This window comes from Bombus affinis, chromosome 7 (genome assembly GCF_024516045.1).
Source record: "Bombus affinis isolate iyBomAffi1 chromosome 7, iyBomAffi1.2, whole genome shotgun sequence".
NCBI classification, from domain to species: Eukaryota; Metazoa; Arthropoda; class Insecta; order Hymenoptera; family Apidae; genus Bombus; species Bombus affinis.
This window is the reverse complement of record NC_066350.1, coordinates 7,731,079-7,747,964: the sequence shown is the minus strand read 5'-3', so window position 1 is coordinate 7,747,964 and position 16,886 is coordinate 7,731,079. Positions and strand designations below refer to the sequence as shown.

The following is a 16,886-nucleotide window of genomic DNA, read 5'->3' as shown; positions in this document are numbered from 1 at the left end:
TATAATTTACATAGTTTTGATGTAAAGGGTTCTAAAAAAAATTGTTACAATACTGACATAGAGGTTAAGTACAAGATCAAAATGAGCATGCGCTTACGTTCGCTTCTTTTTCCCCGTTCCCCGCATCTCCGTTACTATTCTGATTTCCAGTTCGCGTTTGTTGCCCGTGAAGGATGCCTTCTGCCAACCCTAAACTAGAAAAACAGGCCTCTACGGAGACCGTAGAACCTATACGCCAAGCAATTATCGTTATCGAGCATAAGATACGGAATCTTGAAAAGCGTAAGGTAAGTACTTGTATAATATATACGTAAATAACGACAAGAAAATTATCTGTCAGTTGATAGCTTTTACGGTGCAATCCGCCATGATTGGATACGCCATGTGCTCACGCTTGAAATTTCATAGGTATCTGATGATTATATTGTGATGAATTAACCCTTGTTATTACATTTTCGTATTGAATCTTTTTCATTTAAGTTGAATTAAAGCAAAATTAATTTTTTTCCTACGATCGAACACCTAAATTTGCAATCGTGAACCTCGTGTCATGGCGGTATCTTCTAAAGATGTGCACAAAACTTTACGTGACACGCTTACGAGCCGCTACCGGTAAATTACATTGTGTAATGATATCTTTTGTTTAATATAATGTTAAAAATCTAAATATGAAATTCAAATACATGCATTACGTTTTAATGTATAAGAAATTCTTTATTTGCCCTCGTTTATAGTACTTGCGTGAATCAGTTTTCTGGAACCATACAACACTATAAGAAATTATGAACCAAATTTAGCTTCTTTTTTACATAAAGAGTAGATATATATGTAAATTTTTATTTAAAGTTAACAATTATTTACACGTAACATTTTTTTATGTATATTATCGTTATTTTCAATTATGTATATGTATGCGCACACACACGCGTGTATATATAGGGCATATGTAATATGATGTATGATGTATATCACTGGAAAATAATAATAAATTGATATTTTTTGTTTAAATTACTTTTATTTATTTATGTGTGAGCGCGCCTGTGCCCTTCTATATATTTTTTAAATAGTATATGATATGCTTAGTATATGATATGTTTGTATTATATACATATGTATTATGTGCATATAATAATTTTCCATTATATATGATTAATTTTATTGTTTATATTACTATATTTTAGAAATACAGTAAAATTAATAGCATATGTTACATTTAGGGAAAATTAGAATCATATAGGGATCTGCAGAAGAATGGAAGGGAACTAAATGCAGATCAGAAAACAGCAGTAGCCAAATATGACGAGGTGTTACAAACATTGGATATTACAAAGGAACTGTATAAGCAAATTGTCGGAATTGCACATGATGCAGTTAAACAGCAAAAAAAGTTGGCAAGGAAGGAAGCTATTGAAAGAATGCAACAAGATATTGCAAAGGTATAACTTAAGTATGATTTTATAATATAAGTAACTTGTATCAGTCTACTAAATGTTTGCAATATTTATTAATTATCTCAGGTGAGAGAAGTTCTTCTTATACAAGATGCACTAATGAACATGGGTACAGAATCTGTTAGAGAAGATTTTCTTGCTGGAAAAAATGGTGCTGTAAAATTATCAGAAGAGGATTTAAAATACTTGGACAGCTTATACAATGAAGTTATGATGAAACATCATAGAGAAGAAAGCGAACCAACATTCCTTCAACAAGTGCAGAAAGTAGCAGAACATTATGTAGCCATTGTTGATGGAAAACAAAGAGAGGTTGTTGGTACAACTTACAACAAACTAAAGGAAATTATTACTTCCATTAATCAGTGTGGCTATTTTGATCAAGTTCATGAAACTGAAGCTATAGTAGAAGAAGTAAGTCAAGCATATTTATGTATTTTTGACATTTTAATGATTAATTTATGTAAAACAAAATATAATTAAACAAATGAGAAATGTATTAAAAAGTATTTCATTAAATTCTTTACAGGTTACAGAGGCAGTTGCAGAAACACAAATATCTGAAACACCTGTGCAAGATCAAGTCAATGAAGAATATAATACCAATGACAGACACATTCCACCTGAATCCATGATTCCAATTCCTAACTTCCCAGTACAAGTCGCTCCTCTCCCTGTTGTTTCTGGCACTACACCAGTTTCTGGCCCCATTCCTGTAGTTGCACAACCCATTCCACATCCAGCTGCACCAGTTGAAACATCTTACTACACAAATGCAACAGGATTTGTTCCACAACCGCAACCACAACAACAAGCCCAACAAACTCAACAGCAACCACCACAAGCTCCTAGAATTAATGATGTTATAGGCACACCAAATTTCTTTTTCTTGCAAGAATCCGAACTTGATTCGCCAGATGTTACATCACAAGCACCGATTGTTTCACACATTCCTGCTGCTGTTAATGCACCTATTCCTTCACAAACATTTACAAATCAAAACTTTGCAAATGCACCGGTAGTAGCACAACCAGTAATATATCAACCACCACAGGATATGTCCCACATTCCTGGATTTGCTAATCCTAATCCACCTCCACCTATTCCAATGCCACCCTCTCACCAGCAACCAAATATGCAGTACAGTCCTCAGCATCCTACCAATTTTCAACAGCAACCCCAACAACAGCAACAGCAGCAACAACAACCACAACAACAAGCTCCTTCACAACAGATAACACAACAAGCGCAAAACCAGAATTTTGAGCATCAACAAGAAAGCCAACAACAACCTGCTGAAGTATATTACGAATATTATATTACCAGTAATAAAACATCATATTTTATAATAATCAGAATACTAAAATACTAGTCTTCTCCAGGAAAAAATTGAAGAAAATCAAGATGAAACAACAACAGCACCAGAATCAGAAATTGAACAACCTACTGAATCTGTTGATTGGTGCCAGATGGCTGAAAGTAACGATTGGAATCAGGCAGATCAATCTCAACAATCTGCTCAAGATTCACAACAGACACAACAACAAACATCTCAGCAAACTTGGGGTGATCAACAACGTAGTGGGTATAGAGGTAGGGGTGGAAGAAGAGGCAATTCTAATGGTTACAATGGAAGAGGTAGGGGCGGTTATCAACAAAATGGACGCGGAGGACAAGGTATAAAATATTAATATTATTATTAGATAACAAAATTTAATACATTTGATTAAATAATAATTTTGTACTTAGGAACATACTATCGTAATGATAGCAACTATCAAAATGGTTATCAACAACGATCTTGGGGGAATAGCGAGGGTAATAGCGGTTATAATTCTGGTTATAAAAGAGGTGGTGGTGGATCAAGAGGTGGAGGTCCACGAGGTGAGCGTGGTATGGATAGAGGTGGTCGAGGACAGTTTCGCGGCCAAAGGGGTGGGAATCGTGGCGGTTATGCGCCTCGTGGTAAACCCCATACGCAGCAGTAATAAAAATGCGATAGAGTAATACACAGTGAAACAAATAATGTTGTAAGATCATAATTCAATTGTCTATTTATGAAAAAACCTAAGTCGTATCCTTAATACGTACAAATACTTTGAAAAAATAATGCACCGAATCGTATACACGAATTTTAGTATGTAAAGTAGCAATTTCAACGTTCCAGATCGTTATTTGATAGACCTTGTAAATGATTAATTAATTATATTCATACATATTAAGTAAATAATATTAAGAAAAAATATTGATACTTATATAAGTTTACATTTTTTAAATGTTGCATTTAATTAATGTGATAAGAAAGATTGATTTTGGGAAAAAGATATTTTGGTACATTTGTTTGCGGCTTAGGATATTTCCTAAATGAGACATTGAATACAAAAATTTTGCATTTGAATTTGGTATCCACAATTATCAAAAGAAAGATCTATTAACATTAATGAAAAAGTTATACAGACGTAACATTGTGATATAAGAAAAGATTAACCAAATTTAGAAGCGTGAACCCACCATGCAAGTATTATTGTGTTGTGACAGAAGGCAGTTTTCACAGGGCAACAACAGCTGATCAACAAAGATTAGAAAAATAATTTTATTATAAAAAATATAAAAAAAATGAGAACTCATACAAGCATTTCACGCAGACACAAGGATGTATTTAACGAATAACGTTAAAATGATTACACAAATAGATGAACTGCACGACCATCTCTTTGTCTTGCGGCGCATCGTTCTAGAGAATTTTTTAAGATACCAGAAAAAAGAGGATACAGTGAGCAATGCCTTCTAGTGCTATATATCTTCTTGACTTCATATTCCATTTTCGGTCTATGAATCTGTGAAGTATTTAGAAAGTTAAAGTTGTCGAGATTTAGTAGTTGGGAAAATGAAAGATTAACGTAATACATGAATACATAAAAATGTTTTTCATGAAACGTGTTTCATGATTGCTACTAATTACGTCGCTCCCTCTTCTATTTTTTCTGTGTGATTCCAAAATTCTATACGGTCGCCTACGCAGCTGGTCAAGTAAAAGAGATTGCAGTGCAATGTCAAGTTTATGAAGCAACATTACCTGATTTTTTTATCGCAAAATATATATGATTATTTTTAAAAATAAAAAAAGCGATAGTGCGGAGCTTTAGCATGTAAGTTGAGTGTACAATTACTGACTAGAGGCAAAGAAAGCGCATTTGAAAAGTGCGCCATTGACAAAAGCCACGCTCACACCGCCAAACACGTGATGAGGAGTACCGTATTGTATTTCGTTTGTATATTTGTGTTTAATCACCTCCATCTACAGTTATGTTCAACTATCCTATGAATACCTATGTATCTTCCAAATAAAGATCTAATTCAACCCTGCTAACTAGCCTACCTATCGTACTCATTGTCAACATGAGAATCGTTTCATTCTTCAGCTTGTTCTCAAATAAAAAAATCGAATAAAGTATTTGATTAATCATATTTTATTAACAGTGTGTACTCTTTGTTGCTTTCTCTTTTTATTTTTTGCTTTAAATAAAATTATGGAATATTTATAATATTGTTTTAGGACGTACTGTTATTGTAATTGAAGTAACTATTTGAATTTCGCGCTTTTCAATGCCTGAGTGACAGTACTTTAACTGATTAACGTAGTGAAAATTCGTTTCAAATTAAACATGGTTAAAATCTTGTAATATTTGGTATATTACATTTAAGTTGATATATAGTGTTTGTGCAAAATATATCTCAATATTTATAATAGAATTGTATATACATATTTTATATATTGCGGATATAACAAAATGCAAGTTCATCTATGAAACAACTATAATACGGTTATAACGATAATCAATGTGATTAAACAGAGGTAGTCACTGTTTTTTTTTTAATTCATTAAGATTGAATCAATTATATTTAAAATATACGTATTATTATCAAGACAATATATATAGTATTGAATACTTTATATGTACACTAATTAGTGCATTTAGGTTAAGGATATTAATAATTTTTCTAATACTATGTGAAAATATTTTATTAGAATTTTACACAATTTATTTATTGTATTAGAACGATGATCAGAACTGCTTGCGATCCTACGATAGAAAAACACTTTAAAGGCCATGAAAATACTATCACAAGCTTATGTTTCCATCCTGAAACTACTCAATTAGTATCAAGTAGTTCAGACAAAAGTATAATATTATGGAATTTGAAAGAGTCTGTGAGAGCTTGCAGATTCCTTGGGCATAAAGATGTAGTTTTTGATGTCACTTATGCACCATCAGGTGAAGTCATAGCTAGTGCTTCTAAAGATAGATCTGTTAGAATTTGGGTACCTAAAATAACAGGACAATGCTTAGATTTTAAAGCACATTCAGGAGCTGTTAGATCAGTACAATTTAGTCCAGATGGTGAAAAGGTACTTATATTTTATATGATGATAGAAATGGTAACTTACTTTAATACATATTTAAATTTATATGCATATATGTATGTTTTTATAAATAGTTAATTACTGCATCAGATGACAAAAGTGTTAAATTATGGACAGTATGTCAAAGAAGATTTCTTATGTCATTTACATGTCACACAAGCTGGGTCAGATGTGCTAGATTTTCTTCTGATGGTAGACTTATAGTCTCTTGTAGTGATGATAAAACAATAAAATTATGGGATGTCACGAGTGGACAATGTATTAGAACCTTTAATGATGTAAAAGGTATATCCTATATTTATATTAAAAGCTATTAGAAACTATTAGATTTTCTTTCTTTCTTTCTATGCATGTTTAAAAAATGTATCATATTCTATTAAAAATGTTTAAATACAAGTTCTCAAACATCTTTACTAGCTTATTCTACACATGTGGAATTTCACCCAAGTGGTTCTGTTATTGGATCAGCAAACATAATTGGTTGTGTGAAATTATATGATGTACGTACTGCTTCTTTATATCAACATTATGCAACTCATAAAAGTTCAGTAAATATGATAAAATTTCACCCAAAAGGAAACTTCATATTAACTGCATCTGATGATTCAACAATGAAGGTATATTGGATTCTTTTTTATAATAATAATTAATTTAGTAATATTTTTATATTGCATTTATTAAAAACTATAAAATAGGTTTTAGATTTATTAGAGGGTCGCCCAATTTATACACTTAAAGGTCATGCAAATGGTACTGGTGTAACATCAGTAACATTCTCTTCTAATGGAGAATATTTTGCCTCTGGTGGTACAGATCATCAATTATTAATGTGGAAAACAAATTTTGATAAAGATGATGTTGCTAGAAAAATGTCTCGGCATTTAGTTTCGCCTGTTAAAGAATCAGAATCAAATATGAAGGAAGAAAAATCACATAAAGATGATGATATATCTGGAGGAGAGGAAGAAGTAGAAGTAACTATTATTTTGAAATTTACAATCTATTCATATAATATTTTATAACTTAAAACATTTTATTGTTTTAGTCATTACATGAGAAATTTGATACTATAAATTTAAAAAATGGGAGACTTCGTTGTGAAGTACCAGATACTGGAGTATTAGATGGCAATATAGAATATAAAGTCATAAATATGAGAAATCAAAGACCTTTTGAAGAAGGGCGTATTGTGAATATATCACACTTATCTAAAGAATCACCTGGTACATGTTCTAGTAAAATAGTAGATGCACTTAATGAGCAAGTACAATCATTAAGTGATGCTGTTACCATTTTAGAACAACGTTTGTCAATACTAGAAGAAGAATTAAGAAAATAACTTTTGGTATTTTATTTATGAAGTTATTCAATTATATAATTGAATAGTAAATATTTGTAAGATATATATTTAAATTGTACTTAATATGTATCTTTTAAGGTTAATTATTTCAAAATATAATACAAATTTTAAAATTGATTTATCAGTACAGTGTTATAAAAATGAATTTTAGGTATACCCTTTTTGTAAAATTTGAGATTTTAATGTAAAAAGCTACATACAAAAAGCAACTTTTGGTATTTTATTTATGAAGTTATTCAATTATATAATTGAATAGTAAATATTTGTAAGATATATATTTAAATTGTACTTAATATGTATCTTTTAAGGTTAATTATTTCAAAATATAATACAAATTTTAAAATTGATTTATCAGTACAGTGTTATAAAAATGAATTTTAGGTATACCCTTTTTGTAAAATTTGAGATTTTAATGTAAAAAGCTACATACAATACAATAATTTTGTAGAAGAATGAAAATATAAATTTTAATATAACAAAAAGTAACATTAAATCTATAATACAATTATTTTTTTATTCCTAAAAATTGACATGACTTTCCAGTTTTCTTAATAACTCGTAATATTTCATCAGAAGGAAGTGCAGATGTCACAGACACCTTGTTTCCTTGTAGATCTACTTGAACATTGTTAATACCTAAAAATAAATTCTAAATCAAGCAATTGTTTAATGCAATAACATTTCCATATGTTTTTCGTATTTGACATTCTTTGTCATACAATTTAAATTAATTATTATATGTTTAGTAAGAAAAAAATTAAAAAGTAAAATACTTCCAAATTTAAGTAAAATATATAAATATATAGTAAACTTGAAACCATACCTTCCTTCTTATTAAGTACATTTGTTACAGCGGTGGCACATCCTTCACATGTCATTTCTACATTAAATTCGTGCACCTTAAATTTGTATTGTTTAACTAATATGCTATTAATTGTAAATTAAAAATGTAATTATTATAAATTAGTAATTTCATTACCTGAGATGCCATACTGATAATCGTTTGTATTTGTTAAATCAACCTAGCACGATATATCAATTGTATAATTGTGTACTGTATCGCAGACAAAAACGAGCCTTTTTTATTGAACCGGAAATAACTCTTATCTAGTACTTAAAATGATAATATAATAGCAGTAGTTATTGGGTGTTTAACAAGTATTCAGAGAATTACTTGTATTCAATGACGTATTTATAACAATGGCTGATGTTATTTTTATTAACCTATATGACTAATACTAAATACCATAATAAAAAATAATTTTTTCATTTCAATAATAATATATTTCGTTATACAAGAATTACACGTGATTTAATTGACAGAACATAGATATATTTTGCAATTTTTCAAATAAGAAGGTTAATCTGCGGATGATAAACCTGGAGTACCATAAAATACTTAACTAGAAGTTTACTAATTTAAAAGAAACATAATTTCTTTAATAATAGAATGCACTAAAAATATGTATCATAATTAAATAATTTAATTTTTATGCTTTTTTGTTTATGAAAATTTAATATATTTTCGTACATACATATTCTAGTAATAAATTCAGTTCAATCACCTCAAATTTTAAATGTAATCTTATTAAGTACACCATTTTTTTAAATATTGAATTGTTTTTATTAAAGATAGATACTTTTTCTCTCTTTCTCTCCCTTTCTTAAAAGTTCATATTTAATATCAATATAAGTATTAATATAATCATACATTTATCTATAATTTAATTTTGCACATTCAGTAATATTGCTCTATGTCATAATTATGACTAACTTTTATATGCTTATCAATTTAATAATACTCTCTTACATTAACATTTACCATAAAATATAGTGATATATCTTAGAATAACATATAATTATATAAGTTATAATGCATTTTAATTTTATTTAGATTGAATGTTGCGATTAAATTATTGAGTTAATTATTATGACTGAATTATTTATATATAACACATAGACTCTCTCTCTAATTTCTGAACTTCTTTAAATCAAACTTTATTGGTATGATCTATATATAAGTATTATTTAACAATATATTCTACAATTCATGTAGGAGAAAGGATAGTCATAGTAAAGAGATTGTCCGTAATAGTTTTATATATAAAACAAGACTAACTTTCATATACATTTACATGTTTTTTTTATGTATATTCTTATGTAAGTACATACACTTAAGTAAATTAATTGGTATAATGGACTGTGTTCTATAATTTCAAAATATTTCCTCATTACTTTAATAAAGTAAAGACAAAGGCTGTGGTCTTTTAGTTTTATGATATTTTAAATATTTTATAATACTTACAATGTTTATTATGATTTGTATGATAATTTGAGCTGATATATCTGAACGTGCAGAGAATACAACTGATACAATCTTGTTATAAATTTCATTGAAATTTTGAAATAATTTATATACATTGTTTTAAAAATGATTTATAAAACAATTATATTTCGAAGATTATGTCCCAAAATTGGGTAAAAACATGTTAATAAATATAGTTGTTGAAAACGTCATCTTGCAAGATTGGAAAAGTTGGAAGCAGTTGATTTGAAAAAATACATTGTTTACATAGGAGAAATAATACACTTTTGTATAACACTTTATGATAACAATAATAACTTCAACTTAAAATTATTTTGCTTTATAGGATAAGTTGATGGGGAAACTATTTAATCTAAAGGACCAACTGGGTTGTAGCCTGATGGTAGAGTATTATGAATCCATCGTCAAAGAAAACTATAAGTATTTTGAATTGCTCTACCACTAGATGATGATGAACTTTGTTGTTCTGTAACGTTGTTTTGTTGTTCCAGTCTTTCCAGTGATTCTGTACGTGTTCTTATAGAACCACCATATGTGCGTACCTGTATATTAACATATACACATTTATTATGTTTAATTTAATTAAGTTATATTTTATCTTAAATTTTCTGGATTTGTAAGGAAATTCTATATAGTAATAAATTAATTATTCGTCCTTTCAGCTATTAAGATGAACCAGAAATTTTAAGAATACTGTACACATAAAAGCGAGCTCCTTGTCCCACGGTCATATTTATTGAGCACCATTGTCTCTTATATTAATAAAAATCTTTAATACTAAGAGTTATAGACGTATTTCAATTTTGAGAATTGTTTCCGATACTAATTACATATATATATATACACACATACATACATACATACATACACACGCGCGCGCACACACACACGCACACATACATATATATATATATATATATTTAATTCGATTCTATTAAATTTCCACATTCGGATTGAAAGTTTGGTAATATATACATTTGACATGAAGTTAATAAAAAGATATTATAAATAATAAAACAGTAACATTAATTTAAAATGCAATTATTCTAACTGAAATAATAAAATTGTAAGTACGAAAACCTTGCATCAAAATTCATTTTGCAGATAACAATTTTTTTTATAAATCATAACATATATCATAACATATTTTAATAATCATATATCATTTTTTATAATCATATAAATCATAAGAAATAGTAAATATATTGAATTATTGAAGAAATATTTTCATAGAAAATCCTTGATTTTAAAACATGATTTAAAAAAAAAAAAAACAAATGAAAGAAAATATATTTACATATGTAGTATAAATTATCATTTCTGTATGTATGTGTATATGTATACAGAATATACAGTATGTATGTATATACATGTATACAGAAATGATAACTTATACTAAAAAAAAGTATATTTATATACAGTGATAATTAAATATTTATAAAATAATCCGAATATGGACCTACATGAAGTATTAAAAATTGATACCTTTATAATGATATAAATATCAATTTAGTATGGTATATATCACCAGCTGTACGAAAAATAGGTGCATCATTTTATTTATTTACTCACTGTCTGTAGATTAGACTTCAGACTGTGGGTGTTAGCCACTCGCGTTCACTCAAGAGGAGTTAGACTTCCACTGCTGACTCTTACTTCTCTTGGCTCTGGAGCAGCTGGGGGTCTCCTTTCTTGTAACTGTTGTTGATTTATTCCAGATGCATTATGATGTCCTGACCGTGTTGCATCAGTCGCCACAACAAATTCTGTGAGAGTGACATCTGCTGTTCCACCGGATTCAAGAGGTATGGCATTCCGACGAAAGTGTTCAAGCATATCATATATAGCAGGAAAACAAAGATGCTGAACACGACAATGTCCCTGATCATTTAATGTCATACGCAAATGCTGCAGTAAAGGTGAAAAATGAATTATTTTAGACAACTATAATTAAATTTAAAATAATATAATTAAAGGAAATAACATATTACCTTTGCTCTGCCCTGAAAGTTAAAAGTTAATACAAATTCTCCTTTTCTTGTTTCACTTTGTCGAACAAGAAATACACCATGACCATTAGCAGCACTATGTAAAACAAGCTGTGCTGCATCTGATCTAGGGAGGGTCCCATGAAACCATGGATATTCTCTTAAACTGCTAGATAAATCTAATTCACCATCATTTGCATTCACTACAACAAGATTGAATTATTTATAACTTACAAACTATATGATCTTAAAAAGTACTTATAAATAAATTTATCATACTTTGCTCAATATCCTGTTGTGATGAACATAATTCCAGATTACTATTACTTCTTATACGTAGTCTAGGAGGTATTTCTGGAGGGTTGCCACCTATTTCATCTCCATGTTCATGGGATGTAGATCGGGAACTTTTACTTGTAGAATTAGTTCTTAATCTATCTCCTTCACTACCAATAGCTAATGAACCATGTCCTAAGGAATCTCCAGTAACATCTGTTCCAGAACTAGGATTAACAGAATTTTGTTGTACTGTGCGCATACAATATTTAATAGTAGCTAACCATGATCTCATATCATTTGAATCATGAGCTTCTATTACAAATTCCATATTTTGTGTTTTTAATACAAAGGTATTTTCATGATCTGGCATTTCTAATGCAGTTGTTTCCCTGGCTTCAGTTATTGCAGAACAAAAGACACCACTACGTGGTTTTACTGCTTTTGGAGGAGAATAAAATTCTAACATATATCCACCAATTGCTTTTATTAAGGCAAGTCTAGATTTCTCCCATTTTTGAGTTCCATCAATATTTTCTCCCATTAAGGAATTAACAATGCCTTCTTTTCTACATTCCACCACAATCTTCGAAAGTTTAGCTTTTGAATGCTTATCTCTACGATGTTCACTATGAGATAACTCCACTTCATCACTTTGCTGCTTATGGAAGAAGCTTTTGCCCTTCTTAAGCCCTTTAAAGGATAAGCGGCGGAAAAATGGTTTGTGTGCAGGCTTTGGTGATATTGCATCTCCATCATGTTCAGAGTAATCACTGAATTCTTCATGAGATGATATACGAATAGGAGCATTGTTGTTTTGGCTTACAACATTAACATCTCTATCATTACTTGCTATATGCCTTGTGTCATACAAAGATGGTGATCTGGCGAAGTAATTAAAAAGATTTATAAAATTTTTATACATTATTTTCATAATAGTGTACATATTTCAAAGACTTAAAAAAAGTTATAAAAGCAAACAGAACATATCTTATTATGGCATACCTAATCGTACGACGTAGGTATTCGCTTTCAAAGTGTTCACAAAAGCTTTCGACAAATTTTCTTAAAAAATCACGGTGGGAAAGATTCGATCTTGCACTTTCTGGTAAATTTAAACTGACATAGGTACAAAAGGCCTTAGCAAAATCAGAAGCCGAAGCGCGGGCGTGTCTCTCACAAAATTCTATCCAACCAGGTGCAGCTTCAGGCGACACGGCAACCGCCGGTGCCGTTGTTGTTGTCGACGTAGCCGTCGTCGTCACTGTTACAGCTGTCGTCGTCGTTGCCGTTGTTGTTGATATTATTGTACTCGTTGTTGGTGTCGCCGCAGTTATGGTATAAACACTCATTACCGGCGTGTGCCTCACCAAGGGGGCTAAAGACCTCCCCCTGCCACTATACAACTACCGCAAAATTCTTAATACAATTGCAGTACTCTATGTATAGAAAGCACACGCGCATACATACATATATACATATATCGAATTTCTTCGTATGTATAGACCAAATACAAGACAATGTACTACTGGATATTGTTATTTTCTGAGTGTAATTACCGGTGCAGTGATTCAACAACAGAATCCACTTGCTTCAGGGAAAGATGAATAGATATTATTCCCTCCAAGTAATTGACCTTTCTTTTTTATCGTTCTTTTCTTTTCCCTTCGCAGTGAATTTCCGTGAAACGAATAACAATTGTTTTAACAAATTATAATTCGTCGGTGCATTTTCGGTTTTCTTTTTCTATTCGTGTAACCGGTATCTGACTCTCATGTTTGATTTTCTTAAATTTTGCGTAACAATATCTTTGTTTCGCGGAAATATTTTTACCGACATTATGAAATATGGAACCGTTAAAACTACTAGCGCAATCTGTCTTGTGTGTAGTGCAGTACATGTGAAAAATTATGCTACAAAAATGTCGACAAGGATGGCAGTTTAATAAAGAGTTATAAGTTTAATGATCTAGAGAGTGCGTGCTGGAAAGAAGGAAAATGATTACTTGATTATAATTTTTGTATAACATTTCAAGTTTCTATATTTCGTTCTTTACGGAAATTTCTTTATTTAAAATTACATCGTTGATTACAGATTTTGCTATAATTTATATACCACATAGTTTAATAAACGGTATTGACGTTTTTCTTTCCATTTCTTATTTTAATAAAGAGTAATGTATACGTTGAAGATTTATTTGGGTTTGTATAAAGTAACAAAATGTGACTAGTAAGTAATTTTATCCTTTACAGTATCATGTCATAAACAACTGACTATTAGGCAAAGGTTATTAAATTTGAATATTGCATTCTTTGTCCTCGATCATGTAGATTTTCACATTTTTTTCAATTTACATACAATATATCATAAACTGGTTTTGGAAGATAATCACTGCATAATGCTTGTATTCTTTCTTTACGTGATACTGGTGTGTATCTTCTCATCGGAAAAGTTTTCATTACTCCATCTGTCAAAGCTCTAGTTACTGGTGTTAAATCTACATCTGTCTCTTGTGTATATTTTTCAAGAGCCAACATTTCTTTTTGGAATAATTCTTGACCATATTCTTTACGGGTTTGAGGATCCAATTGAGTCCACATGTCTCTAGCTTGTTCCAGCAAGGCACTATTATTTTTTAACCAAGCATTTCCAGATACATATTCACTAGTTTCAACAATAACTACATCCACTCCCCATCTTCTCATTTCTAACCTAAGACAAGCTCCCCAAGCTTCAACTGCAGCCTAATACACATACACACATATACACACACATATATAATATATGTTACATGTATATTTTGCTGATGTTATATTTAAATATAGATTATTGATACTTTTAAAATGATCTACCTTAACTGCACAATAAATGCCTCGGACAGGACTTGGAATACGAGCTAAGAGACTGCTAACTATGACAACACGTCCTTTTGATCGTCTAATCAAAGGTAAAAAGACCTTTAAATAAAAATTATTATTTTATTCATGGAGATTAGCTTATTAATTATTGCTATATATAATTGTTAATAATACATTAATATCACCTGAGTTAATCTAGCAAGACCAATGAAATTAATATCTATACTGCGTTTTAATACAGAAGGAGGCACCCATTCGCATTCACCTAATGTCACCCAAGCAGCAGCATGTATTAATGCCCATAAACCTATTGTAAGATATTTACGATTATCAAATATATATTATAAATAATAATTTTTTTATATCTATAAAAAAATATAAATTTGAACCTGGTGCACCATCTGGTAAGTTTTCATTTACATAAAGAAATGTCGAATGAATATCATGCTCACTAGTAATGTCTAATTGCAATATATGTAATCTACCAGAAGCTTCCTGTTTTAATTTTTGCATTGTCTCTTCATTCTCAACTTTTGCACTAAATCCAGCAAATACTGTAAACCCCTTTAGAAATAAATTCTGTATATATAGAACACACTAGAAATGAATAATAACGATCGTAACAAGAATACATAGAAATTATCTTACCAGTTCATCTAATTGTTTACTTAAAGTGTATCCAACTCTTGAATCACAACCTGTAATAAGAACTGCTTTTCCTGCGGCAGTTACCTGTGGGAAATATATTTTTGTACCATTATATGCTTATATATTAACATTGTAGAATATAATTTCTCTCTCTCACACACACACACACACACACACACACGCGCGCGCGCGCGTGTACTTATATTAAAATTAAGAAGTAAATATTAATATAATATTAAATGTGTGAAATATAAGCGATATATAGTCTGTACTTATGCTTTGTAATCTTATGGATTAATAAACACATGTTTTTAATGACTCACCTTTAAGTTATGATAAAATAGTGTAGATCCTATAGATATTACCAACAATAAGAGAAAAAGCACAAAACTAGATGTTTGTGATATACTCAATGTATTTAATATAGTTGCTAAAATGACTGCAATTGCATGTGAGAATGCAATTGGAAGAAGACATCTTTCTGCTAATTCCCATGTTTGGCTATCATCTGGTTCTTTGCTTGCACTTGGTAAAGGCATTTCTAGTTTAACTTCGATAATATTTTAAAGAAATTTAATTGATTACATTCAGATGAGACTTGTGGCTCAACTAAGAGCCCTAACTGGGCTAACTCTGTTCTAACTTTAAACTTAAAGCAGTATCTAGTCTCATTGATCTAAATTTAACTGCAGTGCTGTGTCTTAGGGTCACAGATCCTAGTAAAATTACATATTTTATCTGAAATGTAATTATATTCTGTTGAATCAGATACAAATACTTTATATATATTTTGGAATAAATTTTATCTGCATAATTATATATTTCATATATTTTTATAACTCTTATGCATGATATACTGCTTTTCTTTTTAGAAATATCATATTTATTTACGTGTATAAATATATATAAAAAAATTTATATTTCTTTAAATCACATTTCATTTTTAATGCGAAATAAATAATAATATGTTATTCAAGAAAACTATTTCTTTATTAATTTCTAGTCATTTATACATTTAAAATAATTCCTCCTTAAATGTATAATTTTATAATAAAGAATAAAATAAAAATAAAGAAATAAATATGAAAAATAAATAATAAATCGATTTATGTTCTTTCATTGAAATATATTACATTGCATTGTTAATGAGAATATTACGATGTTGTAATGTAAACAATTCATTTAGCGATAATAAAAAAATGAATACCAGAGTGGGGTAGGTTATTGATTTCTGTGTGGGTGCCATGTTGGGAGGGAATACCATGGTGGGTGTCTCTTGGACATACCATACGCAGTAGTCTACAGAGAATATAAATAGGAGGGGTAGTTGCACCATTGACCCAGTGTTGAGTTGACATACGGTCAGTTCAGTCACTCAAGCGGAATTCATCTTACGCCTTTCAAGTTTTATATATCTGTGTATGTGAATTGCTAATAACCGTAATAAAAGTTCTTGTAAAATCAACAATCCAATGCAATCCAAAACACTGCCCTTTCTTACTTATCTTCCAACTTTACAAATTTACACCCAAATCATCGGCATGTATCCAGTG

The 16,886-nt window shown here is 29.9% G+C and overlaps 5 protein-coding genes and 2 long non-coding RNA genes across 10 annotated transcripts; 4 read left to right on the top strand and 3 right to left on the bottom strand.

The window, feature by feature from the left end:
* The first annotated feature begins 119 nt into the window (after nt 1-119).
* On the top strand, nt 120-4,919 carry LOC126918464 (caprin homolog). The gene is made up of 6 exons (XM_050726380.1): nt 120-287; nt 1,218-1,436; nt 1,518-1,865; nt 1,981-2,751; nt 2,834-3,128; nt 3,201-4,919. The coding sequence occupies exons 1-6, from the start codon at nt 174-176 to the stop codon at nt 3,437-3,439; spliced, it is 1,986 nt and encodes a 661-aa protein (XP_050582337.1). The 5' UTR covers nt 120-173; the 3' UTR covers nt 3,440-4,919.
* A 140-nt stretch (nt 4,920-5,059) lies between these two features.
* Nucleotides 5,060-7,354, top strand: LOC126918471 (POC1 centriolar protein homolog A-like). Of its 3 annotated transcripts, XM_050726392.1 has the most exons (7): nt 5,060-5,307; nt 5,511-5,862; nt 5,952-6,162; nt 6,295-6,378; nt 6,454-6,494; nt 6,573-6,851; nt 6,923-7,354. In XM_050726392.1, exons 2-7 carry the CDS (start codon nt 5,515-5,517, stop codon nt 7,214-7,216), a joined length of 1,257 nt encoding a protein of 418 aa, XP_050582349.1. In that variant the 5' UTR covers nt 5,060-5,307; nt 5,511-5,514; the 3' UTR covers nt 7,217-7,354. The 3 variants fall into 3 exon arrangements, with proteins under 3 accessions (XP_050582349.1, XP_050582347.1, XP_050582348.1); XM_050726390.1 differs by having other exon boundaries at nt 6,295-6,494; XM_050726391.1 differs by lacking the exon at nt 5,060-5,307 and having other exon boundaries at nt 5,438-5,862; nt 6,295-6,494.
* A 272-nt stretch (nt 7,355-7,626) lies between these two features.
* LOC126918457 (copper transport protein ATOX1 homolog) lies at nt 7,627-8,539 on the bottom strand. Its single transcript, XM_050726366.1, has 3 exons — nt 8,217-8,539; nt 8,061-8,136; nt 7,627-7,873 (listed from the first exon to the last, which is right to left on the bottom strand). The coding sequence occupies exons 1-3, from the start codon at nt 8,226-8,228 to the stop codon at nt 7,743-7,745; spliced, it is 219 nt and encodes a 72-aa protein (XP_050582323.1). The 5' UTR covers nt 8,229-8,539; the 3' UTR covers nt 7,627-7,742.
* Nucleotides 8,540-9,319: 780 nt separating this feature from the next.
* Nucleotides 9,320-13,661, bottom strand: LOC126918451 (SH2B adapter protein 1). Of its 2 annotated transcripts, XM_050726354.1 has the most exons (6): nt 13,387-13,661; nt 12,833-13,233; nt 11,831-12,711; nt 11,555-11,754; nt 11,220-11,471; nt 9,320-10,105 (listed from the first exon to the last, which is right to left on the bottom strand). In XM_050726354.1, exons 2-6 carry the CDS (start codon nt 13,177-13,179, stop codon nt 9,968-9,970), a joined length of 1,818 nt encoding a protein of 605 aa, XP_050582311.1. In that variant the 5' UTR covers nt 13,180-13,233; nt 13,387-13,661; the 3' UTR covers nt 9,320-9,967. The 2 variants fall into 2 exon arrangements, with proteins under 2 accessions (XP_050582311.1, XP_050582312.1); XM_050726355.1 differs by having other exon boundaries at nt 10,070-10,105; nt 11,136-11,471; nt 12,833-13,660.
* LOC126918459 (uncharacterized) lies at nt 9,949-10,344 on the top strand. The gene is made up of 2 exons (XR_007711341.1): nt 9,949-10,097; nt 10,226-10,344. It is a non-coding gene; the product is annotated as an uncharacterized LOC126918459 (long non-coding RNA).
* A 209-nt stretch (nt 13,662-13,870) lies between the features above and the next one.
* On the bottom strand, nt 13,871-16,656 carry LOC126918453 (D-beta-hydroxybutyrate dehydrogenase, mitochondrial). Its single transcript, XM_050726360.1, has 7 exons — nt 16,541-16,656; nt 15,657-16,071; nt 15,334-15,417; nt 15,075-15,249; nt 14,871-14,992; nt 14,680-14,784; nt 13,871-14,571 (listed from the first exon to the last, which is right to left on the bottom strand). Exons 2-7 carry the CDS (start codon nt 15,870-15,872, stop codon nt 14,173-14,175), a joined length of 1,101 nt encoding a protein of 366 aa, XP_050582317.1. The 5' UTR covers nt 15,873-16,071; nt 16,541-16,656; the 3' UTR covers nt 13,871-14,172.
* LOC126918458 (uncharacterized) lies at nt 14,629-15,651 on the top strand. The gene is made up of 2 exons (XR_007711340.1): nt 14,629-14,774; nt 14,927-15,651. It is a non-coding gene; the product is annotated as an uncharacterized LOC126918458 (long non-coding RNA).
* Nucleotides 16,657-16,886: the final 230 nt, after the last annotated feature.